A 15,714-nucleotide genomic window follows, 5' to 3' on the forward strand; every position below is an offset into this window, starting at 1 on the left:
TCATTCTAATCCCAAAGAAAGGCAATGCCAAAGAATGCTCAAACTACCGCACAATTGCACTCATCTCACACACTAGTAAAGTGATGCTCAAAATTCTCCAAGCCAGGCTTCAGAAATCCGTGAACCGTGAACTTCCAGATGTTCAAGCTGGTTTTAGAAAAGGCAGAGGAACCAGAGATCAAATTGCCAACATCCAGTGGATCATCGAAAAAGCAAGAGAGTTCCAGAAAAACATCTACCTCTGCTTTATTGACTATGCCAATGCCTTTGACTCTGTGGATCACAATAAAGTGTGGAAAATTCTGAAAGAGATGGGAATACCAGACCACCTTACCTGCCTCTTGAGAAATCTGTATGCAGGTCAGGAAGCAACAGTTAGAACTGGACATGGAACAACAGACTGGTTCCAAATAGGAAAAGGAGTACGTCAAGGCTGTATATTGTCACCATGCTTATTTAACTTATATGCAGAGTACATCATGAGAAACGCTGGGCTGGAGGAAGCACAAGCTGGAATCAAGATTGCTGGCAGAAATATCAATAACCTCAGATATGCAGATAACACCACCCTTATGGCAGAAAGTAAAGAGGAACTAAAGAGCCTCTTGATGAAAGTGAAAGAGGAGGGTGAAAAAGTTGGCTTAAAGCTCAACATTCAGAAAACTAACATCATGGCATCCGGTCCCATCACTTCATGGCAGATAGACGGGCAAACAGTGGAAATAGTGGCTGACTTTATTTTTCTGGGCTCCAAAATCACTGTAGATGGTGATTGCAGCCATGAAATTAAAAGACACTTACTCCTTGGAAGGAAAGTTATGACCAACCTAGACAGCATATTAAAAAGCAGAGACATTACTTTGCCAACAAAGGTCCATCTAGTCAAGGCTATGGTTTTTCCAGTAGTCATGTATGGATGTTAGAGTTGGACCATAAAGAAAGCTGAGCACCGAAGAATTGATGCTTTTGAACTGTGGTGTTGAAGAAGACTCTTGAGAGTCCCTTGGACTGAAAGGAGATCCAACCAGTCCATCCTAAAGGAGATCAGTCCTGAGTGTTCATTGGAAGGACTGATGTTGAAGCTGAAACTCCAATACTTTGGCCACCTGATGCAAAGAGCTGACTCATTGGAAAAGACCCTGATGCTGGGAAAGATTGAGGGCAGGAGGAGAAGGGGACGACAGAGGATGAGATGGTTGGATGGCATCACCAACTCAATGGACATGGGTTTGGGTGGACTCCAGGAGTTGGTGATGGACAGGGAGGCCTGGCATGTTCATGGGGTCACAAAGAGTTGGACACAACTGTGCGACTGAACTGAACTGATATTAATATATGAAGTTCATTCCTAGTTTTTTGAACATTTAAGTAAGCTTTTTAAAAAGAGTACTTGCTAGTGGGGAGCAATTTATCTCAGATAAATTCTAAATATCTGTCTTATAATAACCTTTATGGAAAAGATTTATGCAAATCTGTGATCAATTTGTAATGGCATATATTTTACCTGTCTATGAGTAGAGTATCACTTGTTACAATTAAAATATCCAAGCAATTTTCCAGTTCCTTGTTACGGTCACTTGTCTGTACTAGACTCATCAGCAAACAGAGCTTGAGCAAATTGTAAGTCCCAGGAGGAGCAATCTGTGATGCAAAGATGTTGGCAAGTATTGCTGTAAACTTCCAGCATGAGCTGGAAGTCAGAGAGAGGAGACACCTGAAATTGTCACTAATTCCTGAAGGAACTGAAAGTAAATATTAATACATGTATTAAAAAGAGCTTTAAAATAAGCAAACGGTATACAGACATCTAATTCCATTAATCTAAAATATCAAATTGCAGTTCTTTTAATGATGCCACATTCAAATTATTATAATGATAATAAATTATGATTGGAGGTCACTCTGGTCTATCATTTCTACCCAAGGAACATAACAAAAGGATAGATTGCCTGTAGGTTGCAAGTAAATTCCTCATTTTTTCCTTTTAAGACCTATGTGAGCAAAGTCAGATCATGAGGCTCCTGTATGGCAGTGTTTACTTTATATTTGTTTTTGAAACAGTATCACATTTAGCGAGGGCTAAAAAGCAGAACTGAATATTCTGCTTTAGTGAGGGCTAAAATCAGTCCTGAATATTCATTGGAAGGACTGATGCTGAAGCTGAAACTCCAATACTTTGGCCACCTGATGCGAAGAACTGACTCGTTTGAAAAGATCCTGATGCTAGAAAAGATTGAAGGCAGGAGAAGAAGGGGACAACAGAGGATGAGATGGTTGGATGGCACCACTGACTCAATAGACATGAGTCTGAGTAAGCTCTAGGAGCTGGTGATGGACAGGGAAGCCTGGTGTGCTGCAGTCCATGGGGTCACAAAGAGCCGGACACAACTGAGTGACTGAACTGAACTGAAAAAGCAGAACGAGAAATATTTAAATGTTCCTGTTAAAAGGGAAGATTTATACCCTACTACTTTAACACAGACTGTAACATTCTAGACCTTCTCCACTCCCTTATTCTGTCCAACTCCTGAAAGGGATGAGCGATTTAATCCAATGGGTCAGTTTGGGAGGAAGAGCTGTGCACACATAACTCAGTCCCTTTCTCTTTCCTCTTGGGCTATCATCATGGAGCAATGATTTCTTCTATTCAGCCATGCCCATGGACCAAGGGAGGCCTACCTAGAGTAGGTCTTGCCACATTTAGGTGGTTAAATCTGCCTAATTCTAGAGTTTAGCAGGAGAAAGCACACTTCACCTACATATAAGTCATGTTCTGCTACCAAATCAGTAAATTTTAAAACATTTCACAGCAGAAAATACTGAAAGGATCTTCAAAATATCTATTGTTCATTAATGCTTTCTTTCTTCAATATTTTTATTCTTTTAATAAGTTTTTCTCTTCAAAATAAGTAGAGGTGTCTAGAATCCATTGCATTTAAATTCAACTTGAAAGAAAGTGAAAGTGCTAGTTGCTCAGTAGTGTGCACCTCTTTGTGACCCCATAGACTGTAGCCTACCAGGCTCCTCTGTACATGGAATTCTCCAGGCAGGAATACTGGAGTGAGGAGCCATTTCCTTTTCCAGGGGATCTTCCTCACCTAGGGATCGAACCCAGGTCTCCCGCATTGCAGGTAGATTCTTTACCACCTAAGCCACCGTAGAAGCCCTAAATTCAACATGGGCCTCTGTTATGCTAGATAGCTATCTCAGTTCAGTTCAGTTCAGTCACTCAGTTGTGTCTGACTCTTTGTGACCCCATGGACTGCAGCATGCCAGGCCTCTCTGTCCATTGCCAATTCCCGGAGTTTATTCAAACTCATGTCCTTTGAGTCGGTGATGCCATCCAGCCATCTCATCCTCTGTTGTCCCCTTCTCCTCCTGCCTTCAATCTTTCCCAGCATCAGGGTCTTTTCAAATTTGTCAGCTCTTCGCATCAGGTGGCCAAAGTATTGGAGTTTCAGCTTCAGCATCAGTCCTTCCAATGAATACTCAGGAATGATTTCCTTTAGTATAGACTGGTTGGATCTCCTTGCAGTCCAAAGGACTTTCAAGTGTCTTCTCCAATACCACAGTTCAAAAGCTATCTAGTGATTCAAGAAAAAAATCTACTATTTGAGATTTTACTAGCCTGTCTTATATTTAGATATTTGTTTACCAAATTAAAAGAGTAGATCTGCTCTTCACTTTTGTTTACTTAGTGCTTAATTAAGTTGGAAGAAAATTATCAGTAATACAGCAGATATTTTGGCCCCCAACTGCCTTTGCCTCTTGTCTTATTTCTCTATTGGCTCAAAACTCAGATGAGGAAGAGGATGCCATTTTATCCAGCTCTTTTTCTCAGACCATGACAAGTTACTTAGCATTGCCTTAGCTAGAAAACAAAGGTAAGAAAAACTTTTAGACTAATCTCTAACTCCTGGCATCTTAAAACGTTCTTCTCATTGGTAATTATTTTTTAAAAAATCTAAATAGAGTTTAGCCAAAAGAAAAGAATCATTCCTAGGGGCAAGTTTCCACATTATTCTGCTTTATTTCCTTCATAGCATTTATTATCTGAAATTGTCTCATTAATTAGTTTATATTTATTCACTATCTGCTGCTGCTAAGTTGCTTCAGTTGTGTCCGACTCTGTGCAACCCCATAGACGGCAGCCCACCAGGCTCCACCGTCCCTGGGATTCTCCAGGCAAGAATACTGGAGTGGGTTGCCATTTCCTTCTCCAGTGCATGAAAGGGAAAAGTAAAAGTGAAGTTCCTCAGTCATGTCCGACTCTTAGTGACCCCATGGACTGTAGCCTACCAGGCTCCTCCGTCCATGGGATTTTCCAGGCAAGAGTACTGGAGTGGGGTGCCATTGCCTTCTCTCTATCTACCATATGATTTAAGGGTGGGAACCTTGACTGTCCTGATCACAACTCTATCCCTAGTGTTTTGAAGAGTGTCTAGCACACAGGCAGCCAATACTTATTTCCTGAACAAATGCATTTAAACTTGCAAGTATTGTTAAAAATGATACTAACATTTTCCTTACCTTTTGGAATGCAAGAAGTGATACTATTTGCTTCTATACAGACAGCAGTTTGTGATGTTTTTACACAGGTTGGAATTCCAATAACCTTATACTCATTTCCTATATTCATTTTATTCACTGATTCATCTAAAATTATTAAAGATAAAAGAAAATGTGTTTACTGAATGAAACTTTTACTGATGAAATGGTTCAAAGATCTAAAACCAGTAACAATTTAATAGTTCAGTTAGCTGCTAAATATTTACTTTTGTTTAGTATAACGTGCATACTGAGTGACATGAATAATGTAAATTGAGGTAATTTTACTGCTGATTAATTTTGATACATCATTTTGAGCCAGTGATGAATTAACTTCAAGAAGTATGCGGCATAGCAACTAAACAGTCTTCTATAATATAGTCAAGAGGCAAAACAGGACAACTCTGTTTAAATGAAACATGTTTCCATTAAATGACAAAAATGCTAATAAAAGACTTTATAAGTAATAATTTTATTTGGGAAGAAAATTATTTTTAAAAGTATTATGTCCTGTCTATAATATAGGCAAGGTACTTTTACACACACTATGTAATTATAAACTTTAAGACAAATATTGTTATCCCCATTTTATATATGAAGAAACCAAGAGGTTAAGTGACTTATACAAGGCTAAAGTAGTTAAGTGCTTAGTCATTCAGTCATGCCCAACTCTTTGTGACCCCATGGACTGCAGCCTGCCAGGCTCCTTTGTCCATGGGGATTCTGGAGAATCCCCAGAATACTGGAGTGGGTTGCCATGCCCTCCTCCAGGGGATCGTCCCAACCCAGGGATCGAACTCAGGTCTCCCGCACTGCATGTGGATTCTTACCATCTGAGCTACCAGGGAAGTCCAAGTAGTTAAGTAGCCAAATTGAAATTCTCGTCTGGATCTGCTCCTGTCTAAAGTCTACCCACAAGAAACTTTACTAGGTTCCTCTCACCTTTACGGATTGAGCAAAGCCTTTGCACAAGTCCAAAATTTATTCTGAAAAACTAAAAAATCTTGATCCTCCATTACACAGTTAGAATTTGGATGGTTGTAAAGCTGTGAAAGAAAGGCTTACAAGCAGGAGCAAGGATTAACCTCCCTCTGTGAGTAAACAGTGATCTCTATTTCTCCCTCTCTGTTCTTTCTCTCTCTCTCTCTAGCTCCAGAGAGTATATTGGTAAACTCTGTAGACCTAGATGGGAAGAATCAGGCCCAAGACTTAAGAAAATAAAAACCCCAAACCAAATAAACAAACCAACACTCCTCTTCCCCCACCTCACAAAACCCCTGAAGGATACAGTATGAATTACAAGGGAAAAATTAAACAAATCATTTTTCAGCTGTTCCCTGAACCCTTAAGAGTTTGGTGAATGTATCCTGAGGTCAAGAAAGGATCAAGAGGAAGGCTAGGAGACTGGGAAGTCTAGGTATCTCTTCTGATAATCCCCAAAGGCCTCCTTTTATTAATTTAATTTTTAAACATTAATTTGGGTTCTATTAAGAGTTTATTTGAAGAAAGGGTTTTCTATTAAAATATATGTTGGATAGTCACTTATATTTCTATATTGTAATGTATGGTTTGTATTTAGTAGAATTAAGTAGTTAAAATAATAGACTTTGAAGCTAGAATGCCTGAGTTTGAATCATGGTTATGTCATGTGCTAGCTGTGTAACCTTGGAAAAGTTATTTAACTTCTCTGTGCATCCATTTCCACACTGTAAATGGAGATAACAATTGAAAGAATTGAGAGTTGCTCTGATTAAATGAGTTAATATATGTAAAAGTGTCTACAGTGCCTTGGTATTAAAAATTATGGTCATCTGGGCTTACATGCCTGCCTTGTCCTTGTCAAGCCATGGTGAAAAGAATGCTTGTTTGAGTCTCTACTTTCCAAACTCTTGCGTTTCCTACACATGGTTGCATCCAAAATCTCTCTTTAAAAACAGTTTAATTCTTCCAATTTTAGCCCAAGAAAAGAGGCTGAACCCATCCTCATTTTCACAATTCTGGCTTCTTAATGAAGACTCACTCTTCCCTGGGTGATTGATACTGATAATGATTTCCTCCTTTATGCCAGAATCTGTCTACTCACAGGTCTTAACCCATGGAGTTCATTTATTCATTGAACGAATACTTACTAAATTTTTACTATGTGCAGTAAAAATTCACATCCTACCCTTATGAACATTATATTTTAAAACATTAACTTCAATACTTAAATAAGACATACACACACAATAATGGGAGATTATTACTGTAAATAACTGTCACCCTGAGATTTAACATAGTGCCTCACAGTATGTGCTAATATCTTTTTAAGTGAATGTTGTATGACTGAATAAATAATTGGTACATTAGCTGTATATGACTCTTTAAAATACTCAAGAGAGAGAAGACCTATGATTATCAAGCTATACAAATACCATGTATAATAAGCAAGCATAACGTCAAGTACATTTTAGTGCAAACAGATCTTACCTCTGAGGAAGACTGTAAGAGACTGAAACCTAAATGGCTGGTTGTTACAATATCCTTGAAAAGCACGAAGTGACTTTGCAGTAATTATTTCAACTATCTGTTTATCTGAATGCAAAGAGCAAAAAAGAATTAGTTATTAGGATATATATTCAATTTAATTTCTACATTAAAATATCAGACATTATTTTAAAAATTATAATTATAAAACATAAATGCATTTTACCACCAAGTACTCTAAATTTTCTGTCTTCTTGAAGTGAAGATGAACATAGATTACACAAAAAGTCATTTCTTACTGTTGCAGATTCGGTAGCACCAGGTACATGCACTCTTATATACTGAAATCCTGAAAGAAAACAGAGTTAAGCTAAATTTGCCTTCAGATTTAGCTTTCTATTTTCAATCCTTTAAAATGAATCTAATTCAACATATAATTAAATTGGGTTTGGATGTGAGTTCACAGCAGTTCAATGGCTATTTTTTGCCAGGCACTGTGCTAAGGCACTGTTTTTATGGATATTTAAACATACAATTTCAATAGGTGGTGACCAAAACCAGACAATTTCAACATGCAGTATTCATCTACAAAGTGTTCGGAGAGAAAACAGGAGGGGTAACCAACCCAATGAGAGGTGAGGATGAATGAAAAAGCTGTCCTGGAGAAAGACTGAATGGAGTTAAGCCAAAGGGTTGAGAGAGGACATTACAAGGAGAGGGAACACCATGAACAGTCACGAAATTGTGTGAGAGAACAAGTACTTCAGCAACACAAGTACATCTATTAAATTATAGGGGAGAGGAGGGGAAGAAAGAATGAATTTCAAGGTTATACAAAGTAGACTTGTAAACATTGTGAAAGTTGCTCAGTCGGGTCTGACTCTTTGCGATCCCAGGGACTGTATAGTCCATGGACTTCTTCAAGCCAGAATACTGGAGTGGGTAGCCTTTTCCCTTCTCCAGGGGATCTTCCAAACCCAGGGATCGAACCCAGGTCTTCCGCACTGCGGGCGGATTCTTTACCAGCTGAGCTATGAGGGAAGCCCTTATAAACACTGAAAGTGAAAGTGAAGTTGCTCAGTCAAGTCAGACTCTTTGCTACCCCATGGACTGTAGCCTGCCACGCTCCTCCGTCCATGGGATTTTCCAAGCAAGTTTACTGGAGTGGGTTGCCATTTCCTTCTCCAGGGGAATTTCCTGACCCAGGGATTGAACCCAGGTCTCCCACACTGCAGGCAGTCTCTTTACCATCTGAGCCACCAGGGAAGCCTGCTGCTGCTGCTGCTGCTGCTGCTGCTGCTGCTGCTGCTGCTGCTGCTGCTGCTGCTGCTGCTGCTGCTGCTGCTGCTGCTGCTGCTGCTGCTGCTAGGTCGCGTCAGTCGTGTCCGACTCTGTGCGACCCCATAGACGGCAGCCCACCAGGCTCCCCCGTCCCTGGGATTCTCCAGGCAAGAGTACTGGAGTGGGTTGCCATTTCCTTCTCCAGGGCATGAAAGTGAAAAGTGAAAGTGGAGTCGCTCAGTCGTGTCCGACTCAGTGACCCCATGGACTGCAGCCCGCCAGGCTCCTCCGTTCATGGGATTTTCCAGGCAAGAGTACTGGAGTGGGGTGCCATTGCCTTCTCCAGGGAAGCCTAGGAGACACCAAATTTTATCCCATTCTTTTTATGCTATGATCGTTTCACAACTAATTATAAACATGATTTAAGATTAAATTATAAATTATTTTGATTTTACATTTTAATATTTACCTTTTGAAAGAGGGCATGCTTCATCTGAACAAAGAAATCTTGCACCTTGTGTATATTTGGTTACAGTTGTCATTGCAATCACAATTCCTTGCATCATATAAAATCTTTGAGATGTATAATCACGTGGAAACTCACAAAGATCAAGACAATAACTTGGCAGAGGAGGTAAATGTGTTAACTTCAGCACTATATTAATCTAATAAGAACACAAAAAATTGTATTAATAAAAAGTGCAGATCCAATTGGACTTGCATTACAATATAGTAAATATATTTGTAGGGTAAGTCAAATAAATGATTTGTTAGTATTAGGAACCAATCTTTTGAGCATTAAGAGAAAAGATATTTAAATGTAAAATTAAAATGCAAAATCCTCATAATCTGATATTTTAATTAAAAGTATTATGAACTATTATCTTTCTTAAAAATACAATTTCTGTAGAAAATAACAAAATTCTGTAAAGAAATTATCTTTCAATCAAAATAAGAAAAATAAAATCACGGAAAAGTTAAAAAAATATACATATATATATATATATACACATTTCCCCACCATTCCCTGAAAGACTTATTTACAAAACAATGACAACCTCATAGCAATAAATACTTCTAATGCCCAGATCTCTAAATATAATTTCTCACTGAAAGGAAACAGAGCTCCTTAGGAAAAATGGCTAGTTTCAGGTCTGGGGCAGAAAATACACTAATGAAATGTATCAAAAAGAAATAAGAACAAACTTTAAGAAGCTCCCAGTGACCAAAGTTAGAGAATATAAACATCAAAAAAAATGACAAAGATTCACTGAAACATATCAGATATATTTAAAAATTCATGTATTAATAGCTCCTCATAATTTAAAAATGGAAAAACAAACAAAAAATACTGGTCATCACTGGAGGCTGCTATATTTCAACCCATCACTCCGAAAGTTTATAAATGGAAAGAATCAAACATTTCTCTGGCTTTTCCTGTACAAATTATATTGCAAGGTAATTAAACAGTTGATGAGAGAAAAACTTCTCTTGCAGGATAATTTTAGCTAATAAACATTGAAAGCTTTCTAAAATCTGGAAAATCATAATTTTGCAACTCCTAATGAAATAACGGAATCTAGGCAATGATTCAGGAGATCCAGGTTCAATCCCTGGGTCCGGAAGGTCCCCTGGAGAAGGAAATGGCAACTGGCTCCAGTCTTCTTGCCTGGAGAATCCCATGGACAGAGGAGCCTGGCAGGCTACAGCCCATGGGGTAGCAAAGAGTTGGACACGACTAAGTGACTAACACACACACAGGCAATGATTATCAATGACTGCAAAAACTGAGGTGAAAGCTGATGGTAGACTGTGATTTGGAGGGGTCAGACTGACATCATCTGCAGCCACCGACCAATTGTGGCATTGCTAACAGTGGGACAACAGAGAGGGCACTTCTAATGTAGGGCAGTATGAAACATGTGACACTGTAATATATTCTTATCAAAATGAGTTGAATTTGAATCTAAGCAAGTATAATATTTAGAAGCAATTGCTATTTTTCAGAAATATGGGGTCTATGGAATAAGTTAAATACTACATGAACATAATCAGACAAGCCCAGATTATGAGACATGTTACAGGACAACTAACTAGCTTCTTCAAAAATTCAATGGCATAAAAAGGGAGGAGGAGGAAATGCCTCTAGATCAAAAAAGACATAGTAAGATATAAGAACCAGTTATAATGTGTACACCTTGTTTTGATCTTGACTTGTACAAATCAGCTGTGAGAGATTCTTGAGAATCCCAACTGGGCAAATTTAAATCTGGGCTGGACAGGATATTAGATGATACTAAGAAATTACTGTTTTTTTTGTAAGGGGTAACAGTGTCATTGTGGTTATAAAAGAAATATGTCCACAATTTTTAGAGGTTGATACATATGGAAGTATGTAGGGGTGAAATATCAAATGTATGTTAAAGATTTGCCTTAAAATATTTCAGAAAAAAACTGATGATGTAGGTATGGTAAAATATTGCAAACTATTAAATCTGAGCAATAGATAATATGGAGGTTCATTGTATTATTCTCTTTATTTTAGGGTATGTTTGACATGTTTCATTATTAAAATGTTTAATGTTATAAGTGATAATGCAGGAAGTAAAGATGTGTATGTAGCCCACCAAACTTTGAAAAAATGTTTTAATAAAAAATATATTTTAATATAAAAATATTTATTTACAAGTTATCCTTAAAGTACTGAACCTTAGTTTTCTTTGTTAAATTTAACTAAAACTTACTTGAGTTTCAGTCTGCAACTGTCCAATTAGTGAGAGAGTCTTAATAGCAATATAACAGACCTGTGATTTCAAACAAGAAAACCAAAGAAGTTATGGAAGATTCCACGTGGCATAAAATTATTTCTTTCTCTAACTTACTGATTGAAAAACTTGAGCAGCTTTTAAAGGCTGGTGTAAAATGTGATTTCCAAGTTCAGCATCCAATTCAACAACATCAGAGGGATTTATTAAAACATTGAATCGATAGACAGCATAACTTTGTTTTGAATCTGTAAAAATACACAAATTTTAAAATGAAGTTAGTTATATGTAGGACTTTATTTTAAAGTTTCTAAAATAAAGTCACTTTTGCTGAACATACCATTGTAGCATTTGCAATCATCTATGAACTTCTGGAGGCCTCCACTTCTGTCAAGATAGATAAGGGCTGCCTCTTTCATTTTTAGATTTGACATTTTCTTCTAGTTACTGATTCTTCTCTTTTACTAACTGCTTAAATCACAAGTGCTGGTGAAGACTACAGAGACTGATACTCATAGAAAATATGAGAATACCTAGAAATAAAATAAAATTTACATTTAAGGATATAAAATAAAACTGTTTACACTATTAACGGCTGTATATTGAATATAGGGTGTATATTGTCACCCTACTTATTTAACTTATATGCAGAGTACATCATGAGAAATGCTGGGCTGGACGAAGCATAAGCTGGAATCAAGATTGCTGGCAGAAATATCAATAACCTCAGATATGCAGATAACACCACCCTTATGGCAGAAAGTAAAGAGGAACTAAAGAGCCTCGTGATGAAAGTGAAAGAGGAGGGTGAAAAAGTTAGCTTAAAGCTCAACATTCAGAAAACTAAGATCATGGCATCTGGTCCCATCACTTCATGGCAAACAGATGGGGAAACAGTGGGAACAGTGGCTGACTTTATTTTTCTGGGTTCCAAAATCACTGCAGATGGTGATTGCAGCCATGAAAGTAAAAGACGCTTACTCCTTGGAAGGAAAGTTATGACCAACCTAGACAGCATATTAAAAAGCAGAGACACTACTTTGCCAACAAAGGTCCATCTAGTCAAGGCTATGGTTTTTCCAGTGGTCATGTATGGATGTGAGAGTTAAACTATAAAGAAAGTTGAGCACCGAAGAATTGATGCTTTTGAACTGTGGTGCTGGAGAAGACTCTTGAGAGTCCCTTGGACTGCAAGGAGATCCAACCAGTCCATCCTAAAGGAGATCAGTCCTGAGTGTTCATTGGAAGGACTGATGTTGAAGCTGAAACTCCAATACTTTGGCTACCTGATGCAAAGAGCTGACTCATTGGAAAAGACCCTGATGCTGGGAAAGATTGAGGGCAGGAGGAGAAGGGGACGACAGAGGATGAGATGGTTGGATGGCATCACCAACTCAATGGACATGGGTTAGGGTGGACTCCGGGAGTTGGTGATGGAGAGGGAGGCCTGGCGTGCTGCAGTTCGTGGGGTCACAAAGAGTCGGACACGACTGAGAGACCGAACTGAACTGAACACTATTAAAGGTAAAACTGAAAGTGAAATAAAATGAGGTAAAATTTCCAACTTAAAAAAATTCCTAGGAGTTCTCTAGCAGCCTAGTGGTTAGGATTCTGAGCTTTCACTGCCTTGACCCAGGTTTAATCCCTGGCCAGGGAACTGAGATCCCACAAGCCGAGCAGTGCAGAAAAATCCCACCCAAAGGGAAACCACACTTCAGCTTCTTTTTGCCAAATGATATTTTATTCAACACTAGGTTATGAAATTCCTCACAAGATTGCAAATTTAAGAACAGGATCCCCAAGTGTCTCTTTACAGAGTACGTATACCAAAATACACTTGTTGAAAAAAATAGTAGATAATGAGGTTCTAGCCTAAGAGATCTGAAAACCTGGTTCTAAATCCAGTGTTTTCTAGTTGCTGTGGGGAAGTCACTCGACCTCTCCCGGCTAAGTATCTTCACCTGTAGGAAATTAAGACGTTGTATTAGATGATAAGGCCTATTCTGGCTTTACATTTTGTATCAGTGACCAACATAAAACATTAAACCATAGCAATGAAAGTGGAATACATAAAACTAATTTAAAGATAGCAAACAAAAATTGGAAACAATATAAGCCAAAAATTGTGTTAGGTGCTAGGGATAAGATTATTAAGATCAAATTCTGCCTTCAAAGAGGTGCCAATGCAGAGAAGTAAAAAATAATGACTATCACATTTATTCATTATCAAATATTTATTGGCCATTTACTATTTAATGGATATCATCCTGTCCTAGGCACTGGGGATACAAAGATCAGTAAAATAAGTTTCTTATTGTTCCAAGAGTACAGTGAGGGAAAGCAGACATGTAAAAAAGTTAAAATTCTGTACAATATATGTGCTATAAGAGAAATATTAATGTACTAGAGAGCACAGAAGGAACTGTATATGAAAGAGTTCACTAAACTTGGGGTCTTCCTCATGTAGGGGTAATAATATTTTCTATTGTTTTAGGACATTTTGATTTAATATAGTTGCTGCTGCTGCTGCTAAGTCACTTCAGTCGTGTCCGACTCTTAGCGACCCCATGGACTGCAGCCTACCAGGCTCCTCCGTCCATGGGATTTTCTAGGCAAGAGTACTGGAGTGGGTTGCATTGCCTTCTCCATTAATATAGTTGAGTCATAGACATTTAAAGGTGACATTTCAGTAACTGGAGGAGAGTTAAGTGAGATTTCAGTAATTGGAGGAGAGGTGAAGAGAAGAGAAAGTTTTTCAAGGATAGAGGTAATCTCCCTTCTCCCAATTTTCACATCTACACTATTGAATCCACACCCCTGCTACCTGGAGTTCAGCTCATTTTCCAAAGTGAGACTGTCCTTTTGGCTATTACATGGGGGGCGAGGGGGCTAGAGGCACGGGCCGGGAGGCGGGGAACTTCAGAGTATTTCTCAGTGCCTCTAAACTAGATAAAACAATCTCAAAGCGTGTGTTGTGTTCAGAACGTTCCATCTGTGTTTCATCAGACCATAATTCGGAGGCCGAATGATGGGAGACTGCTAATAATGAAATGTTTGGGTGAAGTTCAACAGGACTGAAAAATTTGTAAGTCCATAATGATTATACAGGCAAAGGGAAATCATCAAAGTTTTTAACAGAGGAGTAATATGATCAGATTTATATTTTGGACATCAGTGCCTGCTGCCAGAGTGGAAAGAGGAGTTGGAATAGAGAAATTATCTATGAACAGTTTCTACTCTTTGGAGATACGTAGCCCAACCTAGGGCATTAGGAATGAAAGAGAATGGAGGGGATGGATTCTAGACTTTTAAAAATTTCACGCCGGTCTACGGGTGTGGGTGGATGGTGTTGCTCTAATAGAATACGGAAGTCGGGAGAAGGGTAGGGAAATGATAAGGTGAAATTCATTTCAGATATGCTGACTTTGACCGGTTCTGAGGGCGTCCAGACAGAAGAATTAGGGTGACATACACCAGGGCTTGTTGGCCTTCAGTAATTTTAAAAAGACCAGAGATAACGCTCTGGGTATCACTGGTGTAGAGCGGAGGTCCTGGAGTATCAGCATTATCAAGGAAGCGGACAGTGGAGAAAAAGACATGGAACCCTTTGGGAAAGCATTAAATAAGTGAACCAGGATAAAATTTGACATGTCTCCTCACAGTCTAAAGAACCCAAGTGTTGGTTCACTAGAAACTGGCGCAGGTCGGGTCTCCTCTCTCAACCGAGTCAGCAAGAAAAAAACCTCACAAAGCGGATGGAAGCAAGTCCGGCCTCACACCCTGAGCTCCAGGACCTCTTCCACCCACAGAGGCAACCTCCAGCACTGTGGACCCCAGCCCAGCAGAGCGTGACACCCTTCTACCCACCGAACTTCTCCTGTTGTGCGCCACCTGGAGCCCGGAAGCCAGCGATGTCCTCGAGCGCATGCGCGCACCTCTGGGCCGTTGGTCGCGCAGAGCCTGCTGGGGTTGTCCCTTCTAGTTACCAGGGCAATTAGTCTGACCTGCGCTCCATCCTCTTTAATAGAATGGCTCTTGTTCACTCCTTGTGAGGCAAAGAACAGAGAGAAAGATGGATAAAAAAACGTTGGTTTTCACAGGCCAAGGATGTTCATGTTTGTTAAAAAGCCTACATAAAAATCTCCTGGTGGGAATGCAAAATGGTGTAGACAATTCAGAAAACATTCCCTGATAAAGGACCACCGTTACTATATAACCCAACAATTTCGTGCCACATATTACATATTATACATATTCTATATAGATAGTATGAGAAAGAATGTAAAATGTATGTTCACACAAGAACTTAATATGTGAATGTTTGTAGTACAATAGCCAAAAAGTGGAAACTGATAAATGGGTAAATAAGATGTGGTATATCCATATAACATGATGTTATTTGTCAGTTCAAAAGAATGTCAGTTCAACTGAACTGACTTTTAATACTCAAAAGAATGAGTATTAAAATGTGCTACATTGATAAATATTGATAAACCTTGGAAACACTATGCAAAGCAAAAGAAGCTACATAGGAAGGGCCAAATATTCTAAGATTCCATTTATGTGAAATGTTCAGAAATGACAAATCTGAGAGTGAGACAACAGATTAGTGCTTTTCTGGGGCTTAAGGGGAAATGGAGAGTGACTGCTAATG

At 38.8% G+C, this 15,714-nt stretch overlaps 1 protein-coding gene across 11 annotated transcripts in view; it reads right to left on the minus strand.

The window, feature by feature from the left end:
- The window catches only part of MCMDC2 (minichromosome maintenance domain containing 2), a 36,208-nt gene extending 21,231 nt beyond the window's left edge, over positions 1–14,977 (minus strand). Inside the window, exons 1-10 of one of the 11 annotated variants that reach the window (XM_081503203.1) lie at positions 14,928–14,977; positions 11,401–11,593; positions 11,178–11,308; positions 11,040–11,099; positions 8,765–8,960; positions 8,263–8,494; positions 7,314–7,363; positions 7,018–7,122; positions 4,531–4,656; positions 1,505–1,742 (exon numbers count right to left, since the gene is read on the minus strand). In XM_081503203.1, coding sequence (XP_081359329.1) covers positions 1,505–1,742; positions 4,531–4,656; positions 7,018–7,122; positions 7,314–7,363; positions 8,263–8,494; positions 8,765–8,960; positions 11,040–11,099; positions 11,178–11,308; positions 11,401–11,494 — 1,232 coding nt within the window. In that variant the 5' untranslated portion in view covers positions 11,495–11,593; positions 14,928–14,977. Of the gene's footprint in view, positions 1–1,504; positions 1,743–4,530; positions 4,657–7,017; positions 7,123–7,240; positions 7,385–8,262; positions 8,495–8,764; positions 8,961–11,039; positions 11,100–11,177; positions 11,309–11,400; positions 11,594–14,720 lie in introns of all 11 variants that reach the window. The other 10 variants (XM_081503202.1, XM_081503204.1, XM_081503205.1 and 7 more) reach the window with 10 other exon arrangements.
- Positions 14,978–15,714: the final 737 nt, after the last annotated feature.

This window comes from Giraffa tippelskirchi, chromosome 6, assembly GCF_054371585.1.
Source record: "Giraffa tippelskirchi isolate mGirTip1 chromosome 6, T2T-mGirTip1v1.2.pri, whole genome shotgun sequence".
Lineage (NCBI taxonomy): Eukaryota > Metazoa > Chordata > Mammalia > Artiodactyla > Giraffidae > Giraffa > Giraffa tippelskirchi.